Source organism: Rhamphochromis longiceps, linkage group LG12 (genome assembly GCF_057381845.1).
Source record: "Rhamphochromis longiceps isolate RC_006_pf linkage group LG12, R_longiceps_female_GT1.1, whole genome shotgun sequence".
Classification (NCBI taxonomy): domain Eukaryota; kingdom Metazoa; phylum Chordata; class Actinopteri; order Cichliformes; family Cichlidae; genus Rhamphochromis; species Rhamphochromis longiceps.
This window is the reverse complement of record NC_140568.1, coordinates 17,849,473-17,869,851: the sequence shown is the minus strand read 5'-3', so window position 1 is coordinate 17,869,851 and position 20,379 is coordinate 17,849,473. Positions and strand designations below refer to the sequence as shown.

Sequence of the window (20,379 nt, the reverse complement as noted above, 5' to 3'; positions counted from 1 at the left end):
GAGTAAATCGGTTTGGCTGAGATTAAAGTTTTTACACAGCTGAATAAACGTCAAGCAGACAGCTGATTATCAGAAGTATGAGATGCTCGAGAATTTACTCCGGTGTCCTGTTATATTTTAGATAGCAAGGAGTTTATTAAACTTCACCAAAACAATCTGCAAACTTCATTAAAATTTAACAAACTATCATCTTGTCTTTATTTTTAGTTAGCACATACCTTAAACACTTAAAGCTGTAAGCTAATGATAGTTATATAAGAGCAGATGCTGCTGGTGCAATAAGCTGTACGTTTTATGTCCAGTGGATGATGATCTGATTAGTCGACTAATCGCAAAAATAATCGGTGACTAGTCGACTATCAAAATAATCGTTTGTGGCAGCCCTACGTGTACCCGTGAGTGAGTGTGCGAGTGTAACAGTTTAAGCACTGTGTGTGTGTTTCTGCGTACGTGACTTCCTGCTGGACATAAAAGTAATCTCCTAAGCTACAAGCTTCATTCTGTATCAAGCTTCATTCCGTAGTCGGTATTCGTAGCCAGCCTCGTTAATGATCTCCCTGAGGGGATTCAGGCCTATGCATAACAGCAGTGGGGTAGATACGGGACTTGATGGCGACTTGTGCTATCAGCTTGAAGTTGGCCTCTATTGTTTTTTGCCACACCCCCATGAGTCCCTGATGAAGGCTCTTCAGGTCCTGTTGATCTTGTACAGTTCTAGGCATTCCAGGATCCAGGTGTGGGATATTGAATCATAGGCCTTCTTGTAGTCAATCCAGGTGCACAGGTTGGTCAGTCTAGTCTTGCAGTCTATGATGTCTGACAGGAGCTTCCATGTGGTACTGTTATTCAAGATTCAAGATTTTTATTTGCCATTTGCACACAGGACCAACAGTCCATACACATTGGAATTCTTGTGCATAGCTCTCCAGGTCAAATTATTCTTTACAAAGTAAAAACAAAGCAACTAAAAAAGAGAATAGAAATAAAGAAAAGAATGGAGCAATCATTGTATTTACTATATACAAAACACACTGTACAGAGAGGGTGGTAATACACTTCTTAGCACTGAACATATAATATTGCACATTTTCACAAATCTGTTTCACAGATCTGTTTCAGTGAGTATATTGCACATTAATCAGTGATTTATCCCATTGTATATTGAAATGAGGTGAGGTAGTGCTGTGTTATTTTAAGTGTTCAGTGTTTTTTTATGTTATGCCATCAGTCTGACTGTTGTATGTTGAGTGTTATGTTGAATATTCAGTGTTTGTGTTTTGCCATCAGTCTGACAGTTGCGGGGAAAAAGCTGTTGAAAAACCTTGTTCTGTGTGTGATGATGCTCTCAGCTCTGTTGTGTCTAAGGATGTATATACACTTTTTGTGTCTGAGCAGAGGGTGAACTAGATGGTGTGGGTCCCTGGTAATTCTCTCTGCTCTTTTTCAGCAGCGTTGTGTGTACAGAGAGTCCATGGAAGGAAGTTTTGTTCCTATGATCCTCTCCGCAGACTTTATGACTCTTTACTGTTATAGGACTTTTCCCTTCTGGGGGTCCTTGGGGATCAGGACTGTCTGGCCTTCATTTAGCCATTCTGGATGTCTCTCATCAACTAGCAGCTGGTTCATTTGTACTGCCAGATGCTCGTGAAGTGCAGTCAGCTTCTTCAGCCAGTAGGCATGAACCATCCCAGGGCCTGGTGCTGTCCAACTCTTCATACTGGAGATCCTTTCTTGGATATCTGCCACTGTGCTGGTTACTGAACCCTGTTCAGGGAGGTCTCTGTGGTCTGCTCTTTGATCCACTATCCGCTGAGTATTGCTGTTATGGATGGCGTCCTTCTCCCATATGTCCTTCCAGTATTGCTCGGTTTCCAGCCTTGGTGGTGCTGTTCTTATATTATTCCCTTGCCACTGAGAGTACACCCTGGCTGGTTCTGTGGAGAAAAGCTGGTTTATTCTCCTGCCTTCAATCTATTTGGTGTACATCTTCAAGCGGCTGGCCAAGGCTGTGAGTCGTTTCTTGGCAGTTTCCAAGGCCTCAGGTATGGACAGCTTGCTGTACTTCTTAGGCACCTTCTTCATTGCACATTTCTGCACCTCTGATAGTTGGCTAACCTCCCTCCATGCTATCTTGATCTTGGTCTCTAGTCTCCTTCTCCATGGTCTGCACTGCTTCTTGTAGCTGTTCAGCTTGTAGCCAAGCATCTAACTGATCACCGTTGCCGTGGTGTAGATCAGTTGGTTAGCCTTGGTAGTTGAGGTAGGTAAGCACTTGAGGTAGGTAAGGTTGAGGAAGGCTGTATTCACAACATCTAGTAGATCTAGGTTACTTCACGTAGGGTACCTCACGTAGTCTTGGTAACCGGCTACGGAGGATCCAGGTTTCAAACTTCACCATGATTCTAGTCGTGTCCAAATTCATGGGCTGCATCCTCCTGAGGACCCCGCCTTTGCGGTCTACGTGGGCCAGGTCCTCAGTAGGTTGGGTAGACCGGAAGTAAACGACTGTGAAATTGGACGGTCTTGCCTTCTGATGCTGTCTCGATGGAGTTTAATAAACTCGGCCGTCTGCTCCTTGCTATCTAAAATATAACAGGGCACTGGCGTAAATTCTCGACCGTCTCACACTTCTGTTTAATCAGTTTTCTGTTTGATGTTTTTTCAGCTGTGTGAAAACCACCCAGGGCATTTATAAAGTTTTATTTTATCTAATCTAATCTAATAACTTTAATCTCAGCTAAACCGATTTACTCACGAACAAATAAAACACTGAAAAAAGCCAAAAAATAACATTTTTAGGTTATCTAAGTGACTTATATATTACATTTAACCTGAGTAGCGAAAGTCCGCGGTGATCTGAAAATGATGTGCCGGGAGTTGTGCCGCTCTCAGTGGCTCCAGTGACCCTCGAGCTACCGGCTACTTATCGAGCTGGTGGGTAACAGATGTCTCCGAAAACGTCAGAGCACTTTTGCAAATATGCGATGTCTTGATAAACCAAGCAGATATTTGAAGTTTACACAGCTACATTCTCGCCTGAAAATATGCTAAAACTGTATTTTGTGACCCAGAAAGAGTAATAAGAGTAATATTAAAAACTTAGTAGCGGCCGCCATTGTTGAAAACTGGAATTGGCTGGGCCACGCTAAGAATTCTGGGATATGGTGGGCCACGAAGGACATACCCGACCCATTCTTCAAATTCGGGGAAAAGGAGGACGCATTTGTCGGCATTTGTCGGAGGAGTCTATGAATTTGGACAGTCTTTGTCGTAGGGCTGCTCGATTATGGCAAAAATGATAATCACGATTATTTTCACTGAAATTGAGATCTCGATTATTTGACGATATTTATTTAACCCTTTAAGACATACTATAAAACCAAGTCCGCCAGAGCTTATATTATTTTTTTACATGTTGTAGTGCCATTTGTGGGAGCATTTCAAGTTGCTATACAACTGTTATAGCCCATATTTTAATAATATGTATGCATTAAGTCCATAGTAACTACATTAATTGCAAAAAAGTGCAATAAACTAAAAAAAAAATTGAAAATCGTTTTTGTTTTTTTTACATATATTTCTACTTGAAGAAATTTAAGAGGTTTATCCCTCAAAACTTTAAATACAAAAAAGTTGCAAAAAATAGTTTACAACAATAGGAAATTTATTTTGAGTGTCTTCATAGTTTTATTTTTGAGATATACCAATTTTTATATACTGCAGGAAAAACGAAAAAACAATCCTATGATGCAAATTTGCAAAGAAAACAGCATGTGCATCAAAATAAACTATTTCCAGCAATGCAATTCGAGTTCTAAGCATCCCAGAAACTATTCAGAAAAGTCAAACATGACTTATAAAAACACCAGTATAGGCTTTTAAGGCCTACAAGTAAAAAACTACATTTTCCGCGAAAATGACGTCACTTCCGGTTTCGGGCAGGAAATGGCGGGCATGCGATAGTTCGCGCTGACGCCTTTTTCACTGTGGGAAGTGTTACGAACAGCTGATCGGATAGGCAAAGCGTGTTTCTGGAATATTATGTTTTTGTTCCTGCAAGCGCTTTTCATGCAATTTTTGCAAAGCTTTATGTGGAAGGAAACCGTGACCTAGGACAAGCTGATGGCATAAGATGTAAGTACAACTCCTCTGGTTTCATATGCAAAAAAAATATTGCGGTAGCTTACACGGTTCAGGTTCTACAGGGATTTAAAAATAGTTACACAAAACGGCGCGTGCTGCTCTGACCGGCTTTAAAGGGTTAACAATAACAATGTATTGAATAATGACTTTAAAAAAATCATATAAAATAGTATGCAACACCACTGAAGTTTTTTTTTTTACCTCTCTTTTCAACCAATGGCAGTCACTCTCCTCTCCAAATAACTTCTGCTTAGCTTTCCGAGCTTCCCTCAGGTCCTCTTAATCAGCGGTCTCCAACCTTTTTTGCCCCACGGACCGGTTTATGCCCGACAATATTTTCACGGACCGGCCTTTAAGGTGTCGCGGATAAATGCAACAAAATAAAACTAGTACCGGTACCGAAAAACAGACGATTTATTCATAACACAATGAAAAGACCTAGGAAAACCGAGTTAACAATCAAAACGATAACAAAATAATGCTGAAAACCGATAAAAACCCTGAAAACCATATGTCTGTGAAGGTTCTCAGTCATCCAGGTCATCGTAGTCAAAGGAGCTTGCAAAGAAAAGCGTCTGGACTTCTTTAAGTTGCTTGAAGACGTTTCACCTCTCATCCGAGAAGCTTCTTCAGTTCTAAGGTCAAATGGTGGAGAGTCCCAGATATAAACCTAGTGGGAGTGACCCCCCACAGAGGGACAAAAGGACCCCCTGATGATCCTCTAATCGCCTGAGCCAAGGTGTGAAATTGGGTGTGGGACCCAATCAGCCAGAGTTTCGGGTGTGTTCATTGTGAAACCTGGCCCCACCTTATCATGCGAATTCCTGAGGTCAGATGGCCCAGGATGTGAGTGGGCGTTAAGGCGTCTGGGAAGGGATCTCAAAACTGGATTATAGATGGCAGAGAGTTGGTGTCGTAAACCCCCGCCTCTGTTCAAAGATGGTCGCTCACAGTGGACATAGATGGCTTCTTTCACTCCTCTTTCAAACCATCTGTCCTCTCTGTCCAAAATGTGAACATTGGCATCCTCGAAAGAGTGTCCTTTATCCTTAAGATGCAGATGGACTGCTGAGTCTTGTCCTGTGGAGGTGGCTCTTCTGTGTTGTGCCATGCGCTTGTGAAGTGGCTGTTTGGTCTCTCCAATGTAGAGGTCTGAGCATTCCTCGCTGCACTGTACAGCATACACCACATTGTCAATGGAGAGACCAAACAGCCACTTCACACCTTGGCTCAGGCGATTAGAGGATCATCAGGGGGTCCTTTTGTCCCTCTGTGGGGGGTCACTCCCACTAGGTTTATATCTGGGACTCTCCACCATTTGACCTTAGAACTGAAGAAGCTTCTCGGATGAGAGGTGAAACGTCTTCAAGCAACTTAAAGAAGTCCAGACGCTTTTCTTTGCAAGCTCCTTTGACCCTGAAAACCATACATTTCACACCTGAGCCTCAACTCTCGCGGCCCAGTACCAAACGACTCACGGACCGGTACCGGTCCAAGGCCCGGGGTTTGGGGACCCCTGCTCTTAATTGTTGTGACGCGTGTTCGAAATGCAGAGAGGTGCGCTGGATTTGCCACACGGAGCAGTGCGAGAGTAAAGCATGAGGGAGGGGCTAATAATCGGCTCAGTCATTTTTAATGATCGTTGAAAGCCCAGATCGTAATCGTGATTAAAATTCAATTAATTGAGCAGCCCTACTTTGTCGCGTCGCTGTGACGTAATCGGTCTACAAATGCGTCCTCAGGAGGATGCAGCCCATGAATTTGGACACGACCTCTATCTCTCAGGTCAGTTCCTCTCGTACACCATGGGCCTCTTAGCTGCATTTTTGATCAGCGCTCTCCTTGTTCGTCCTGTGAGTTTAGGTGGACGGCCTTATCTTGGTAGGTTTACAGTTGTGCCATGCCATACTCCTTCCGCTTCCGAATGATCGGTTGAACAGTGCTCCGTGAGATGTTCAAGGCTTGGGAAATGATTTTGTAGCCAAAGCCTGCTTTAAATTTCTCAATAACTTTATACCTGACCTGTCTGGTGTGTTCTTTGGACTTCATGGTGTTGTTGCTCCCAATTTTCTCTTAGACAACTTCTGAGGCCGTCACAGAGCAGCTATATTTGTACTGACATTAGATTACACATAGGTAGACTCTATTTAGTCATTAGCACTCATCAGGCAATGTCTATGGGCAACTGACTACACTCAGACCAAAGGGGGCTGAATAATTACGCACACCCCACTTTGCAGTTATTTATTTGTAAAAAATGTTTGGAATCATGTATGATTTTCGTTCCACTTCTCACGTGTACACCACTTTGTATTGGTCTTTCACGTGGAATTCCAATAAAATTGATTCATGTTTGTGGCTGTAATGTGACAAAATGTGGGAAAGTTCAAGGGGGCCGAATACTTTTGCAAGCCACTGTGTGTTTGTGTGTGTGTGTGTGTGTGTGTATATATATATATATATATATATATATATATATATATATATATATATATATATATATATATATATATATATATCGCGCTTTAATAAGAAACACACTGTTCTTTTTTCTGCAAGACATATTAGCATCAGACTGATCTTCCTTCACCGAAAATAGTCAAAAATCAACCATGTTATTTTAAGTCAAGTCAAGTTAAAATTTGTTTTTCAATAGCACATGTAAAAGATTAGTATACATCAAAGTGCTTCACAATAATTTTAAGTTTGTTGAAGCTGAATTGGGGTGATGCACAGTGTTGTCAATGACTTTATTCTAACCATTTCTGTTTCTCTCTTTCCTCTTCTCTCTCTATAATGGATCAGGAGTGCAACTGGAGAGGCTTGGCATGAGATCATGTTATCATGCTTGAGTCACCGTACATGTGATGAGCGATCAGGGACCCACGGAAAAGAGTGTGGCAGCGATTTTGCCTATTTCTACTTTGTCTCTTTCATTTTTCTCTGCTCTTTCCTGGTCAGTACTGAAGCCTAAATGTCGCCATTGCAGCTGACACATTTGATTGTTTAACTATTGGCCAAAGAGTTTAACTGACTCTTACTTCTGCTTTTTTATAATATTTACGTCTAAATTGCTGATCACAACACAGAGTAAATATAAAACTTACTGTAAAACCTCGCAGCTGCCCATCTTTAAGCCACCTAGTCAGAAATACACATGTGCTAGTTAGTCATCACACATATATTTGGGACAGAGTAATGATCATTACTGGTCATTTCCTCAAATTTTTAATGAATGAATAAATCAACACTTGTTAATGAGTTTTTGTTAGTACAGGATTTTTGCTCCCTGAGAAGATACACATCCAGTATTCCAGCTGTTTAATTTTTTACATACATGCCAGATCCAGTATGTGTAATCAATACATGATACTTAAAAATGTGTTTTCAAGCCACTTAAAAATACAAAATACAGCATATCTTTTTTAAAGTAGCAACAGTTATATTGCTAAAATATAATATTGACCCTCCTAGGACCTGGCGTCCTCATATGTGGACATCACATTTAGGGTTATTTAGACCAACATATACTCAATTTTTCTCTACAAGGGCCTGATATCTACTTACGAGAACATTATACTGCTACTGTTATACTGAAATTTTAAACGAATATCCTCATATGTGGCTCTCATTTTTCTTAGAAAAAAAACTGGTAAAAAAAAAAAAGAAATCTGGTAATTCTTTGTTTTTACATTAATTGGGTCCTAATCAACCCAAATATCAAAGAGAAATTAAAAATACATGCTGTGGAAGAGTTCAGGTCTTAGGAGGTTAAGATGTATGTCCTCTGTGTTTTTGGCATTATAAACTTCATTATAAACTGCTGTTCCATTTGTAATAAAACATTAAGACAGCATAAAAACAATGAAAGTGAAAAGTCATAATCAAAATATAAGAAAAGGTTCTTAAAAAATGGAAACAAGAATAAATCAGAATCCACAGAATGCATAGAGGTGGCATTAAAGTTATTGAATTAAAAACAGTCGAAACAACGGTATTAAGCTTTTTTTGAAGCAGTTTTTAAATGTAGATAGATATATTCTAAAGGGAACTGTGGGCATGTTTGCACATGTTTGCAATTACAATTAAGTGTTTTTGTTTGCTTAACATCGATAATACTGTGAAGAACTATTTCAACATGTTTACATCAGTATCTTGTCTAGTTAGATAACATTTCATCTGTGAAATCCTAGAATTTAGTGTTAGCTTTTATTAGAATATCATAAAACATAAAAATACATGTCTGTTATTTTTAATATTTCAAAACAACAGGTCTAACTACCTTATGTCTGTCTTCTAGATGCTGAACCTGTTTGTGGCAGTCATAATGGATAACTTTGAGTATCTGACCAGAGACTCGTCCATCCTGGGGCCTCATCACCTCGATGAGTTTATCCGGGTTTGGGCTGAGTACGACCCAGCTGCGTGGTATGTTCAAGCCTTCATCTGGCCCCAGAGAACAGAATGCACAGTAAAGTGAAGGAAAAACCTCTCTAGCCTTACTCCTCTCTCCCCTGTTTGTGACTACGGTGACTGAACAAGGCCTCATTCCTGTACCTTGTTGTTTGCAGTCAGCCCTCTGATAATTATTGGGATTTTGTTTTTTTGTTTATTGTTTTGTTTTGTTTTGTTTTATTTTGGAAGCTGTCCTGAACGGTTGTTTATTTATCTGCTTGTTCTTTTCCGCAGCGGACGGATTTCCTATAAGGATATGTACAATTTGTTACGCATTATCTCACCCCCCCTTGGCTTAGGGAAGAACTGCCCTAATAGGGTAGCATACAAGGTTTGCAAATACCAGACATTTCCGTCACTAGGGTGCTTTGTGTACCTCTATGCCAAGAGAATTTTAACTGAATGGCTGTGCACCAATGAAATCGCCTTTACACTAGCACTTGCCCCTTCAAACTGTCTGGCTTTGATGATCCTGGAGTGGAAACAAAGTTTTCAAAGCCGCGGCACTGTCCCAACATGCTGCCTGCCATAAGACTTTCTTCTGTCTGTAATGTTTTAACTGCAGACTGCAATTTACTCTACAAACTGAGCCTTCAAAAGTCTTAAATTCAATTCAGTTATGGCAAATCAAAATCAGCAAGAACAATGTGATCTTTTTTGTACATGTCTGCCTCGTGAAAGTTAGGCTATGAGCAACCACAGCAGATTTCAGGCTGGCATTGAAACCTTTGTCTCCGTACACCCTGGTTGTAGTACCAGTGAGATGTCTGCAAGCATGCTGTGGCAGACATCCCCATTATACTGCTCTCATCTCTCTTCCCTTTCATCAGCATCCTGTGTGGGTCTGAACATTGTCCCATTTTTCTCCCCTCCTCCCCTGACTCACTCTTTACCATTCCATGTTTCCTCTCAGGAATCCTGAGCTCCATGGCGATGCATCCATCCCTGCGCCCTGACACAGTGGCCGAGGATGGCATATACCTTCCATCTCACTCAAGGAAATCTATTAACAACAGATTTCTGTTTTTCCTTTCCATTATTCTGCTGTTTTGTTGATTTCTTTTTATTTATTTTCCCCTTCTCTAACTTCCCATCCATCTCTGTTTGCATTCTATTTATGTTTTGATTTCCTACCCTGTGAAGTGGCCGTATCAAGTACCTCGATATGTATCAGATGCTGCTCCACATGTCCCCACCCTTAGGTTTGGGAAAGAAATGTCCGCCAAGAGTCGCCTACAAGGTAGACCCTCCTCTTCCGCCACTTTCTTCCCCCTTCTCAACAATCTTTTTTCCATTGGCGTGAACTCAAGCCAATGTCTTTGCTCTGCACTATTCCCACATTTCTTTGTTTTGCTAGTGCTCTGATATTTTGAGTGTAAGTCACTCATCTTTTCTGTCTTACGGTTTTGCTAATAGTATCTGCTGCTTTGGGTTAATACCCATCCCTAATTATAAGAACATAGCCCTTAATAAAGAATGCTTGATTAAGATATATAATGTATATGGAGGGAAATTGCTCCGTTGCATCACTATTTCCTTTCAGTGGTATACCCTAGTTTGGTTTTTATTTTGTGGAGCAGTGAGTTTTGCGTGCATGCGTGCGTGCGTGTGCGTATGTGTGTGCAATTATGTATGTCCAGGTGTGTGTGTGTGTGTGTGGGTATGTCTAGCTTCTGCTGCTTTTCTGTGGAAGAAATGTTTTGTATATGTGCTTTTGACTCTGTGGTTCTGTCTGTACTGCTACTACTTTTTTTTCTCTCATTTTTCTGTCATATCATCTCAGTCTGTTCACTGTGTGGAAATATCTGTTGTGTGCATGTGTCTGTGTGTGTTTGTTTCTTTCTTTTTGTGCTAAACCTTGATTTAACCTCTACACTATTTCTAGCTGATCACATTATCTTTATCCGGATAGCCAATCTAAATAATGAAATTTGCATGTTAACACAGGGGCAAATGCAAACAGTGTAGTCATATACAGTGACTAAGTTACATTTGAGGAAATCTTTACACTGTGGTCAACTTGTTTATAAGGTTTAAAGACATTGAACAGGAATTTCCAGCAGGATTTCTGTATTGATTACTCAATTACTCAAACATTTTCATCTTCACCAATGTGTAACACTGATGTGCGTGTTTCGAATACTCCCAGATCAAAAAAGGATTTGGCACCAAAGAGCTCAATGATTTGGACCAGTAGGTTCGGCTACGTACAGGAGAGGCGAACTGAATGAGACTCAGACAACCGCGAGTTTTGAAAAATAACCGGAATTGTATTTTTCTTCTCAATTAGAAACAACAGGACATTATGACAAACATACAAAACATTTACAAATGAAATTATCCCCTTTCGGTACCAGTACTCTCTTAATAATACCTTTTGGCAAAATCACAGTAATCACTCGATGAGAAAGAAATCTTACCTGGGTGCACCCTTTCTAGAAGTACAGTTCACATCCAACAATGAACCACAATTTCAATCATCAGCATGTAAATGTTAACACTTATTTGCATTTTCACAGACTTCGTTTACAAATAGCAACAGTTAATCAGCTGGAGGGTTATTTCCGACAGCTCACACTCACTTTTGTTCACATTCATGGAATGTACAGAGTCCGTAAAACGAGTCCTTAAAACCACCCGCCCGTGAGTCCAGGGGGATGTGTGTGAAGAAGGGGGACTACGAGTACAAAATGGCGTGGTGTGTTTCTGTTTTGTTGCATCTGGCCTACCACACTCTGATGTGCAGGACAGAACAAAGTCATTTGGTCCTTCAACGGGGTTGGCTCGCCATCAATTTCAGGATCCGTTGGAATGCACCAGGAAGATACAAACCAAAGAAACAAAAAAAAAAAAAAAACCAAACAAAAAAAAACCTGACCTGTCAACGACAGTGTCATGGGACATATTAAGTTCCTCATAAAATCACAATTCACACATTCGCTTCAACTACTGGGTTTCAGTAAATTGAACAAAGTTTCCTACAGAACATTCCTAAACAATTATCATTAAACGCTGGAACATTTTACTTGCAAGGCATTCATGAAACACAGATAAATAATGAACAAGTAAAACACTTTGCTCACCGATCTCAGAATTAGAAAGACGGAGCAGCGCGAGATGGCGCACGACCGATGAAATGGCGTCGTCTCTAACTCCCGACCTTTCTCGACTAAGCAATGTAAAAAGAACCAGCTAATTACTCGTCTTAGCAATATACATACAGTAAAACAATCTTTCATAAACGGCGAGTGCTAGCTCTCCGTCTATATTACTCTTTTTCACACCTCGTCTCAGTAAATCGCCGTGTCTCGTTTCCTCACTAGCTTGCTCATGGAAGGTTCGCGAGCGAGAGAGAGAAGAGAAAAATCTGTGTCCTCCTAGGCAGGGGCGGCAGGCGGAGCCTGTACCACGTTTCAGCAGCTCATTGGCCTAGAGTAACACGTGTCTAAACCAGAACAGTTAACTCCTTAACTGCTGCACCTATGGTTTATTCATTACAAATGAAGTGTGCTGCTTAGATTAATGATTCTTTTCTTATTCTGGTATATTCTAGTTAAGCCATACTCAAATATGGGTTACAAATGTCACAATTATTACCAAAGACAGTCTGAGTAAACTAATAACAGAAAAGGCACATAACAGAGTGGGACTCATGTTGGAGCAAAATGACCATAAAAAAATTCTGAGATTTTTTTTTTTTTTTTACACATTTCAATAATTTTTTCCTGTATTTGTTAGTAAATTGGCGATCCTCGCCCCACCTTTACTCCTAAAGGACCTTTCTTGGATGCTGCTTTTGTACCAAATCATAATTACAATCACCCGTTGATATCACCTGTTTCAAATCACATCATTATTTAGCCAATTTACCTGATTACTAGCCCTAAATTGCTCCTGTCCCAACCTTTTTTGGAATGTGTTGCAGGTCTGAGTGACAGGTAAGGATGTATATTTACAAATGAAATTAAACTGACCAACCAAAACGTAAAATATTTTGTGTTCATATTGTCTGCAATGAAATACAAGTCAAAGTCAATTTAGAAATCACTACTTTCTTTTTTTATTTTCTGTTTTCCTATTTTATTCCAGTTAAAACTCACCTCAGGTAGATATGCAAAAATGGACAAAATGTAGTGTGCCATTTACAAATGTTACATTACATTCATAATGGTTGTACAGTACTAGGCAAAGGTTGTAGGCACTTTAAAGAGTCTGGAATCTTTTATGCTCTACAATAACTCTAAAAGGTTACAGTTTGTATTTGTCAGAATACTGAGTCAGGTAGCCAGCACAGTTGAATTCAGTGAAGCTTTGTTAGTTACTTCTCGCTCCAATTATAAGAGCGTGCAAATGCATAACCATGTAAACAAAAAATGAAATTAACATCTCTCACCACTTACCTTGTTGTGTGAATGCCTCACCGGCATTCACACTATTGAGATCCTGTTTCTCTTTATTCTTCCTTTTTCTTTTTCTATTTGCTTCCGTACATTTTTTGCCGCTTAACTAGTCCCTCAGTTTTTATGCCATTATCACCATTCAAATTTTTACAGTTTCTATCAATTCTGCTCTTTCCAGCTCCCATTGAAGTGAATGGCACACATCCCATAAAACGCTCTAAGTGGCATGTTTTTGAACCTTAAGTACTTCCACATACTTTCACCTAGAACCACCATTCCACCTTTAAACCATTCTCCTGTTCTTCTGCTACTGCTGTCTAATTCAGCTTTTCCATAAGTTCTACCATTTCCCTTGAATTAATTTTTAACTTTTGTATGAATTATGAGGATTTGCATGGGTTGCTATCGTTGATATGGACTGAGAGTTAGAGTGCGTGCACTCTAAGCTCTGAAACCCTTCTTCATGTACGAACAAACTCCTGTTGCTTACTCAACTTTTGCTGAACCCACACGAATTATACATCAAAACGTAGGTATTTTTGTTGGCTTTAAGACAGTGTCACTATCATTATCGTGCGAGTTACGTTTTTTTCACAATTTGCCTCGAAGTGACACAAGGTCTGAAAACTTCCCATTCAAAGTCTATGGGGAGGTTGTGAAACTTAGAGCTGAAATTCTGTAACTGGAGGCATTTTCGAATCGTCATATCTCCTTAACAAAGCAAAGTTAAGACATGAGGCTTGTGCCAATATATCTTCAGACACTTTGAGTGTTCTAAACAGTTTTTACAATTATCTTATCGTTGAGCGATGAATTACGTTTGTTTGAGGGGCGGAAATCTGTCCTCTCAGTTTTCAAACTCTGGAAATGAAGCCGTGTGGTCATATCTCCGCGATGGAGGTACAAAGACCTATGTACCTCCGTCACAGTGAAAGTTCACCAAAGTCTGCTGATTCACTCAGTACAAAAATTATGCTTCTATCCCACCTACTTTTTGAGTTGCACAACATTTTGTAACACCAAAAAACGGCATTTTTCGCCTCTCACCGCAATCTAATTCTGACTCCTCATCACTCTGTTTTCTGAGCCCCCCCGCCCCTGTTCCAGGTGGCACAATTGGTTATGACACGGGTCTGCAGCCCAAACGTCTTGGGTTCAATTCCACCTTGTTCCACAGGTTTTTTTTTTTTAACTACAAATTAATACACTATCACAGTCCTGCAATTTATATTGCTAATTTATTACAATTCTGCTACGTTTTATGATTTTGGCAGCATTTCTAATATGGACCTCAGATTCTTGTTAATGCTCCATGGCAGAAATACATACAAGTACACAGCCTGATGAAGCAGACAGAAGTAGTACCTCTGATTGGTGGACTAAAATTTAGCAGAACCAGGCTGTTCTGCCTCTTTTTTTTTTTTTTTGTCAGAATTTTCAGCTTTTTCACCTTTTTTAGTTACGTGAGAACCAGTTTGGCTCAATGAGTAGCTGAAAAAATTTCAGCCTCTTCTGCTCTTTCAGAAGAATTTCAGCCTTTTCACCTTTTTCTAGCATACAGTTCTGCTTCTTCACCTCTTTTCACAACAATTCAGCTTCTTCAGCCCCCTGCACATTTTTTCTCTCATCATATCTCTCGTTGACACAAGAACTGCTATGGTTCAGTGAGATGAACAGCTGCTGTGAGATCTGTTGGTGCAGGTTTGAATCCTACTTGTGGCTGTTAGCACACTTCTGCTCTGCTTGCATGCACTCTGCTTTAGTGACACTGTTCAGTGTACCCTTTTTAAATAAACCAGTTTTCAGCAAACAGTTCAGCTTCTACACAGTTTTCAACAGATAGTTCTCCTTATTCTGCTGTTTTCAGATTCCACTACAAGGCATTCACACAGCATTTTCGCAGGAAATGCAACTTTTTCTAGTTTTTAACTGTTTGCCACTTTTCTGGATGGATGGACCTTTTGCGCATTAATATACCGTTTCTTTAATGATACACTGGAATGCTTTTTTTTTTCAAGATTCTTCAAAACTTGAAAATGCTCTGCCTTTAGATTTAGGTTTATGCTTTTTTTTAGCTTGTAAGCTTTGCCTTTGAGACAGCTCTGCAATAAAAAGGGGACGCGGAGATAGTGAAACAATTTTAACACTCCCTGGATTGTACTTATACCTCAAAAAGTTTGTTATGCCTAAAAATAAATGTAAAAAAAACCTCATGTTATAATTAGCCATAAAAAAATTACAGCTCTATTAACTGCTAAATGCAAGAAGGGTTGAACATGACCTAATGTGCTGAAAAGCATTGGAGCGGCTCTGCTGAACAAATACCATTTTCAAATGGTTATTTTTCTGCAAAAAATATTTATTTCATTGCATAAAAGACAAAACATATGTTGCTACAGGTAAATCTTTAATAGGTCAATGACTTCTGTTATTGTTAGTGGTTTGAGTTAAGGATTTTTTCTTTCCAGCTGATTGTGCAGCCTATGATTGTGTGTGTACATTTGCTAAAGTGAGTGTGTGGCCATGTGTAAAAAGGCCTGAGTGTGTGTATATGTTTGGCCCTCAGTTCTCCATCCCCGTTTCATTCTGACTCTGGTCTTCTTATTCTCTGCACTGCCACTGATAGCACATGTAGGTGAATGCTTTTTGTGTTCAGGGGAGCTCAACTCTTACAGCAACAATCCCATAGCATCCTTTATGCAAATAGTGGTTCCATTAATGCTGTATGAACCAAGTCTTCCTGCTAAGTCTGATCAAGCTTGGTGGAATTAACTCTTTGATGCTAGTATCCACTGTACATGTAGAGCATACTCAGCTTCTCAACTCCAAACTGATGATTGCTGCGATGGCAACCACAGAGTCGAGCTCCTGCGACTGTTGAAGCACCTTCATGGTTATGTGTTACATGCCTTCTCTCGCCTTTTTTTCGGTCAATGTCAGTCTTGCACCAGTGCCCTTTGACTTGCAACATAGTGCATACTGTAGCTAGTAGCAGTGTATGTCAATGTCTAGTTTGTCTCCTGTATATTCTTGTAGAGAAGGCTTTTTGTGTGCTGAAATATATCTCTGGAGCATTTCATCAATCTAGAGAAACTTGCACATAATAAACCAAATTTAGCAAAGAACCTGAATCATTTGAGGGGATAGGATCACTTCAGCACACAGACTGATTTCTCTGGGTGAAATTTATGTTTTTATTAAACAGTTTGTTATGATCAGTGACCTAATGTCTCTTTGTCTAACCCTCAGCGCCTCGTCAAAATGAATATGCCTATTGCTGATGACAACACAGTTCACTTTACCTCCACTCTGATGGCACTGATTCGCACAGCACTGGAGATCAAGTTGGCGTCAGGTTAGAGGCACATAATTATACACTGATAACACTGTGTAGACCCAAAATGGTCTAAGTAATCTTCAATGTTAACCCTAATCCTAACCTTATCTTTGGAGCAAAGCAAAAAGGACAGTTGTGGGGGGAAAAATAAATAGTTTTTGATGTGTGTCAGTTAGAATTATTACGTTATGGTTAAGGTTATCACTATTATGACAAGAGGTTGAGTCTCTTTTAATCTCTCTTGATTTTGTACTTGTAGGAATGGTAGCCCAGCGATTATGTGATGCAGAGTTAAAAAAGGAATTGTCCACAGTGTGGCCCAACCTTTCCCAAAAGACCATGGACCTGTTGGTCACGCCACATAAACGTAAGCAAATTATCAGAATTTTAATTTTCTATTCATCTATAGATGACATACATAAAAAAGTAGTCTTTTTCTTTTTTTTAAATTGTGGCACTTAGAGTTGATGCTAAAGAGAAAATTAATTAATAATTAATAATTAATTGACTTTTAATTGAACATTATAGTACCATTCCCAGACTCTGGTGTCCTTTCATAATACTATATTCATATTATATTCATAATACTCTTTAGTACACTATAGTATTAATACTCTGACTAGCAATTTTATATGATGGATCATGCAGAAAAAATAGAATTGGGCTGAAAGGTCTATTACATTGTTAAGTATTCAGGTTGTGTGTCGTGTTTTTAAAAAGTAACTAAGTAATAAAGTAACTAATTACTTTTGAAAATAAGTAATTAGTGAATTAACAACATTTATTTGTTGGTGAAGTAATCAGTAATTAGTAATTTTTTTTCAAGCAATTTGACCAACACTGGTCATCATGACTTTAAAAATTTCTGACCCAAGGTGCAGACAGTGACTACAATCAAGTATAGGTTTAATTAAAAAAGGCAACGGGCAAACAAGGCTTAGGAGTAGGTACCAATTAGCAGGTGGAGATCTGTGGTGAGTGGCAGGTTTTCAGTGGAGAGTGGGCAGGTAGGCAATTAGCAGTTAAGTCAATGAATCCATAGGAAGTGGTGGGCTATGAGAGTGACAAAGGCTTATAACCAGCTGTGAACTACTGACTCCTCAAGGGAAGAGAGGATGGCTTTCCAAGGGATGGAGGACAGACTTCAGCTGGTCCACAGCTGGTCCTTAAATATACTGCCATAAAAAGTAGATGCACAGCAGCTTTTTCACCCAAAAAGTATCCCTAAACCACCCTATAGTGTGAGTTACTGTGTGCATGTGGCCATCCAAGACTTAACTTTACAGTTGATTTTGTTGCCACCTTTGCCAAGATGTGATCACCAGATACTGCAACTACAAAAAGGCATTTTGACTCAGAGGTGATTGTTCTGCTTTTCTTTTTTTTAGTTACTTACTATAAATTAACAAACTTGTTCACCATAAGAATTCCCTTTTCTTTAAACCATTAGGGAGACATGCAGTGCACAGAGATGCATTGAAATAAGAAGAAATGAGTCAGTTACTACTTCTTTTTATGTCTTGTCATTTCTTAAATAATTTCTTCTCACCTCCTCAGCCAATGAGCTCACAGTAGGGAAGGTTTATGCAGCCTTGATGATCTTTGACTACTATAAGCAGAATCGAGCTAGGAGACTGCAGCAGCAACAGAGCGCTTTGGGCTCCCAGGTACAACACCCTCATTACATATGCAGACATGCAAGGAAGTACACACACAATGGATGGAGTTCAAATCTAGATGCATGGGTGCACATACATGCTTGCAAACTTACACACTTTGAATGTATGCTGCATGTAAACACACATGCACAGAAGATACTTTGTGTTCACTAGTAATTCACTGGTAATTTGCAAAAGCTATCATCTGTTTTCCCAATTTATATAGAAGTACCAGGAGAGTTGTTACTTGCTGTTGTTGTATTAATCTTTTAACAGTTACAAGGCTAACATCAACCTATCTGCGGCCAGGGTCGAGTAAATTCTCATACATTTTGGCATTAATTTATCCATAAAAACCTTCTGAACCATCTGAGTGTGCCAAGTGGGCAGAAATTCTATAGAAAAGGGACAGACATGTTCTAAGTAGGGGAAATGGTAACCTTAACCCTAACTTTTGAGGGGTCACCAGTAACCTAGTGGATGTTAAATACTTAATGACACTCTTGTCAGTTTCAGTCAGACATGAATTGGTGGAATTTGGCTGCTGACAGATGTTTATCAGCAACTTTGCACGCCTACTCTACTCGTGCATGTTTCCACACTCCCACATGCACATAGATATATTGCAAACAAGCATGACTACAAGCAAAGAATATTCTGGCCTAAGTCTCCACATCCAACTAGCCCTGAGCGCCTGTTGTCAGACCTGGGTCCAGCAATATTCTGCCTGCTGCCTCTGGATTTCTTCAGCATGTTGCCATCCATCTCTCCTCCACAGTGCAAGGTCGGGGCTCTATTTAAGCCATTGCTGCCTCTGACTCACATACAGGAGAAAGACCTCCCTAAGATGTTAAACAGTGTGGAGCCTCCCAGCATGCTTAGGTACCAGTCTAAATCCCATGCCAAGTCTCAGCCACAGACCAGACCTAGCTCCAACTCCCTCAACAATGGAGGCACTTTGTAAGTTCAATACTTCAGGAAAAACGCATAACAGATTCTTTTTTATATTCTGCTTGTGGTGTGTTGTGATCCTGTATTGAATAAACAGATAGATGGATGAATGATAGATGGAGGTGTGCTGCTTAACCCTATAATGCCCTTTGTTTCATATTTGATACATGAGTTTCTGAGACTTCTATCTAATCAACATGATCAATACTTGCCATAATTTCAATGCTATAATGTAATGGAAAAAAAAAAAAAATTTGTGTGAAATTAACATTGTTGTTAACATAACATTGCCAAAAATGCCCAGTGTCACAAATGCGATACAAAAATATATCATAACTATATCATCAAATTATATAGTAAACAACAAGATATAGCAAAAAATGTAGGTTTTGTTATAAAGGTTATTAAACATCTCAGTTCCAAAAAATTTGAATTTTCTGGCTATTTTTGATGGGTTGGGTCTTAAACTTAGATAAAAGATCTGATTACTTCTTTCATAACTGCATGCATTTATGTTGCAGTGGCCCTGCAGAGTTTATTCTGCTATGCCAGTCTTCTATAAAATTGTGTAAAGGTCATAGTGGAGAGAAAATCAAAACTGAAATAAATGTAATACTTTTATATGCACATTCTTTTTACTCCAGTACCTTCTTTGCCTCTAGGAGGTATTTGCCAGTAAAATTAATGGCTGCATTGACAATAGCTACTTATTTTAAGTAGCTATTGTCTAATAGCTATAGCTACTTATCTAAATAAACTAATGTACTGTCTTAGTCTACTGACAAATGCAAGAAGACATTTTACTGATGAGCAAAGGGCTGTTTGTTGTGTTTTAGCATTCGTTTAGCATCATACTACAGCATCATACTCAGCTCTGTAACCCATTGTGAAGCCGGAGCTGTTAACCCACCATACAAATTTTGATGTAACCTTATGTGTATTCCTCAGCTTTTTAAACTTCTGCCACGTTTGTTATGAGCATCCCCTAGTGTAATAAGAAAAAGCATTATAGGTTTTCAGATCACCAAAATCACATTGATATATTATTAGAAGTAAGTAAATCCGGTTTACCTGTGAGTGTGTGTCAGTTCTTCAAAGTACAAATGGTGCATTGCAGACCAACTTTCTTATTTGAGACCTGGTTCTTGCAAAAAAATTAAATCTTAAAGTTAGATGTAAAGGAAGTTTTTGGATGTGAGATCTGTGATCTCATCTTCGGAAAATCTTCTAAAAATCTGATTGCTTTTACCACTTAAAGAATATGAAATGACCCAGTTGACTAAAAGGCCTGAAAGACAATGGGAAATTATAGTGGAGTTATAGCTGTTGTATAATATAGCTGTTTAATTACCAAGAAATAATGCTAATTGATCAATGTGTCAGATATCCTACAATAGTTTTACAGCTAGTTTTGAATACTTGAGACTTCAATGAC

General features: G+C 39.3%; 1 protein-coding gene across 1 annotated transcript in view; it reads left to right on the top strand.

The window, feature by feature from the left end:
- Window positions 1-20,379, top strand: part of LOC146657141 (voltage-dependent N-type calcium channel subunit alpha-1B-like) — a 342,261-nt gene that overhangs the window by 272,535 nt on the left and 49,347 nt on the right. Inside the window, exons 36-42 of the mRNA XM_085424990.1 lie at window positions 6,949-7,099; window positions 8,444-8,571; window positions 8,833-8,929; window positions 16,248-16,353; window positions 16,595-16,702; window positions 17,893-18,002; window positions 18,772-18,953. Of these exons, the coding sequence (XP_085281116.1) occupies window positions 6,949-7,099; window positions 8,444-8,571; window positions 8,833-8,929; window positions 16,248-16,353; window positions 16,595-16,702; window positions 17,893-18,002; window positions 18,772-18,953 (882 nt within the window). The remainder of the gene's footprint in view (window positions 1-6,948; window positions 7,100-8,443; window positions 8,572-8,832; window positions 8,930-16,247; window positions 16,354-16,594; window positions 16,703-17,892; window positions 18,003-18,771; window positions 18,954-20,379) is intronic.